At 34.3% G+C, this 3,599-nt stretch overlaps 1 protein-coding gene across 1 annotated transcript; it reads left to right on the forward strand.

The window, feature by feature from the left end:
• Positions 1-2,937: 2,937 nt before the first annotated feature.
• LOC110314693 (olfactory receptor 14C36-like) lies at positions 2,938-3,597 on the forward strand (the record flags this gene model as incomplete). The annotated part of the gene is made up of 1 exon (XM_021188937.1): positions 2,938-3,597. A coding segment is annotated over exon 1 (660 nt), but the record flags the coding sequence as incomplete, so codon positions are not given.
• Positions 3,598-3,599: the final 2 nt, after the last annotated feature.

Consider the following 3,599-nt stretch of genomic DNA (forward strand, 5'->3'; position numbering starts at 1 on the left):
CAGCCAGATGCCAGCTTTATGCTCAAGTCCACCCAAAACAGAGCCCTTACCCATGCCCGGATCTGAAAGAGAGAATAACACTACAGAGAATTTGAAGAAACTACACTTACTGATGTTCAGCCTTCCAAGGAAAGATGTGAATATTTGATAGTNTTTTCAAATATTTTCCAGGTGTGTAGAAGTAGTTACAACCTTGACTACATTCCTTGAATTGTACCTCATAAACTTCTTCAGCAATTGGTCTCCTCACTGGGCATATCCCTATAGTGGGGTCCAACAATGGGAAATGGCATAATGGCACAAACTTCTCAATTAGTAACTAAAGGTTTAGGCATAGAATAAAAATTTAATTATGTATATAATTCTCAGAATTCTGGAAAACAACTCTTACTAGATTCTAGTAAAAGAAAGAACTCCTTCCTTAGCTTTGTTTCATGCCTGGTGTCCTTGTGATAGGGATACATTTAACTACTATGAGATTATTATGGAAAAACTGTTTCGTTCCTTTCAAAGCGCTTAGATATGAATCTGGCAGAATTCTCCAATAATTCCTTTCTTATGTCAGTATAAGTTTCCCAGTCTTCCATAGTCTATTCATTGAACTATTCCAGAGACTTAGTCAACTACTAAGTCTATCACCAGTTTCTTCTTTGTTTGAAACCACTGAATCCAAATTGTGATGGATCCTCCAATGTCCATTAAAATATGGGTGTACCTTCTTGTGAAATATTTTGTATTTTTAGGAATATTTGAATGTGATGTCTAATTTACATATTGACATAGTTTTTATAAATCTGCAAAACTAAGAAAAGGAACTAAAAGATTAAAAATGTTTTTATAAACTCAGGCAACTGAATGGACATTTGGATTTAATGTGGGTATTGAAGAGACCATGTTGGTACCTGTGTCTATGTTGTGATAGTTAATGGATACTCAAAATCTTGCATCTTTATTTCAATCCTTTAGAATAAATTTTTACTTAATTTTCTTTTCTTCCTTTTTCTTTTGTTTTTAAATGGTAGTAGTAACTGTTGTGTTCTTTTTGTTATGTCATAGATTATCATATCATCTTGAAGTGAAGAGCAAATGAGAGATTGAAGATTGGCTTCATTTGGGTTGTGAAAACTATAGATGATTTTGTCCTGAGCTCCATATAAGTAACAGACATATTACCTTAGATGATGGAAAATTTCTGTATATTTTGGGTGGTGTTCATTACCTCCATTTTCATCTCCACACTTTCAGGTGACTTAGGTGACACACATTGTCTTGTCTTTCAGCCTGTGTCTAATGCTGAATTTTAATTGGGTCCATTTGTACCAGTTCTATGGAAACCATTACCTATCTAAATTACATCTGGGCTTTTTTTCCCAATTAAGGGCTGTGTTCTAAGAGTCGTTGTACTCAGGAGGATGCCAATGGCTTAGATAAAAGAGAACAAGACTAGTGACTTTTTAAAATGCAAGACTGGAATTTTGCTAAAATGAAGACTTATACAATCAGTTGTGGATAGGAATATTTGAATGAAGTATCTGTAAGCAATTTAAAGGGAAAAACATAGAGCTTCTTTCTTATTTTTGAGTGAAGAACAATGCCTGGGTAAGTGTACTGAGACCCTGGTTGTTACCTTGACCTTTCCCTCTTATTTACTGGGGAAATCTCCAGCAATCCCTTGCTACAGTTTGAAAGATTTAAGAAGAAAAAGCAAAAGGAATTCTATCTGCAAGTATGAAATATTTAGGAAAAAAATACAGATCATAATTTTCACCTGAGATACATCCAGTAATTTCCTTAAGAAAATGTGTGAAGACAAAGTCTATTACTTTAAGAGAAAAGCAATCANAGAAAAATCTTTCGATAATACTGAGGTTTTATTTTAAGTGTGACAACAATATCATGGAGTATGGTATATTACTGGGTCATTTATACATTATAAAAGCTGATCATTGGGTTTCTGTGCCACATGACTAACACTTATTACACTTTCCATTTCTTTATTCTGTAGTTGCAAAACGTGTACATTATGTAAACAAATTCATTATTTATATTTTAAATATATAGCATAGTATATAATATTTATATATTTATATATGTGGAACACATAAATTAGACACATAATGTCTTGTATAAAATTTATGTAAACCTGCTTTCACAATGTTTTAAAAGACTTATTTATTTGTTCAAATTTTTGAAATTATAATTAATGTGTATTTTTTCTAGATTCCCTATCCTACCTCCAAACTGTTCCATATACCCTCATTGCTGTCTTTCAATTTCATAATCTCTTTTTTCATTAATAGATATTTCATACACACACACACACACACACACACACACACAAACACACACACACACACTCACACTCCTAACACATATGTATTGATATTTTGATGACATGGATTTGTAAATACCACATTTATGCAGTGTCCATAGTTCACTATGTGCATGCTGGAATCTGATTTTAGTTCCTCTGCATGACCAGTAAATGTCCCTAACCAATGATCTAGTTCGCTAGTCACTTTCCCAATGGCTGTAAAGATTTTTTTTTGGGGGGGGGGGGGCTGGTTGATGAATCATGAAAACTTTCCTTAGTGAAATTTGATATTTTATCTCACTAGAAGTACATATTTAATATATGGAAATCATATAGTTTCTATTTAAAGAAATTAATAATGCTTAATATGTCAAATATACAAAAGGACTCATAAATACTAATAAAAATAATGTTCTTTCTCTTTAAACCCAATTTTTAAAATTCTATCTCAAATATACAAGCCTTTCATCAGAAAACCAAGAATGTTTTTCTAATACTGCACATAAAGGCAGTTTTAGAAAACCAAAGTAAACACTTTGAAGAGAAATTCTAGTGATATATTAAGTAATATAAGTTATTCTCAGTTGTTGTTTTTCTTTCAGGTAAGCCTTTACATTGAGACTATGGCCAATTCCACCCTGGTGACTGAGTTCCTCCTGGAAGTTTTTGCTGAGACTTGGGAGCTCAGGATCCTACTCAGTGTGCTGTTTCTGCTGGTGTACATGGGCAGCCTGTTAGGGAATCTTATCATCATCATTGCTACTACAGTTGACCAAACCCTGAAAACACCCATGTACTTCTTCCTCAGGAATCTGTCCATTTTAGACATGGGGTTTGTATCTGTTACTGCACCTCATGCTTGTATCAACTCTCTCACTGATCACAGGAACATTTCTCTGGCTGGGTGTGCAGCACAGATCTTTTTGGTTTTCTTTTCTGCATGTGTAGAGATTCAGTTTCTCACCATCATGGCCCAAGACCGCTATGTGGCCATCTGTAAGCCTCTCCTCTACCCTATGATCATGAACCATCAATTCTGTGTTCAGATGACTTCCCTACTTACATCTCTTATCCTTGCAAGTGTGCACACTTCCAAAACTTTCCAGCTGTCCTTTTGTCACTCTAATTTAGTCTCTCAGTTCTTCTGTGATATTCCCTCTTTGCTGAGGCTTTCTTGCACTGACACCTTTAACAACAAACTATTACTTCTTTTGTCTGCCATTGGTCTCAGTGGTAGCTGCTTTACATTCATTGCAATATCGTATGTTCGCATATTATCAACTGT

This window comes from Mus pahari, unplaced genomic scaffold (genome assembly GCF_900095145.1).
Source record: "Mus pahari unplaced genomic scaffold, PAHARI_EIJ_v1.1 scaffold_13230_1, whole genome shotgun sequence".
Classification (NCBI taxonomy): domain Eukaryota; kingdom Metazoa; phylum Chordata; class Mammalia; order Rodentia; family Muridae; genus Mus; species Mus pahari.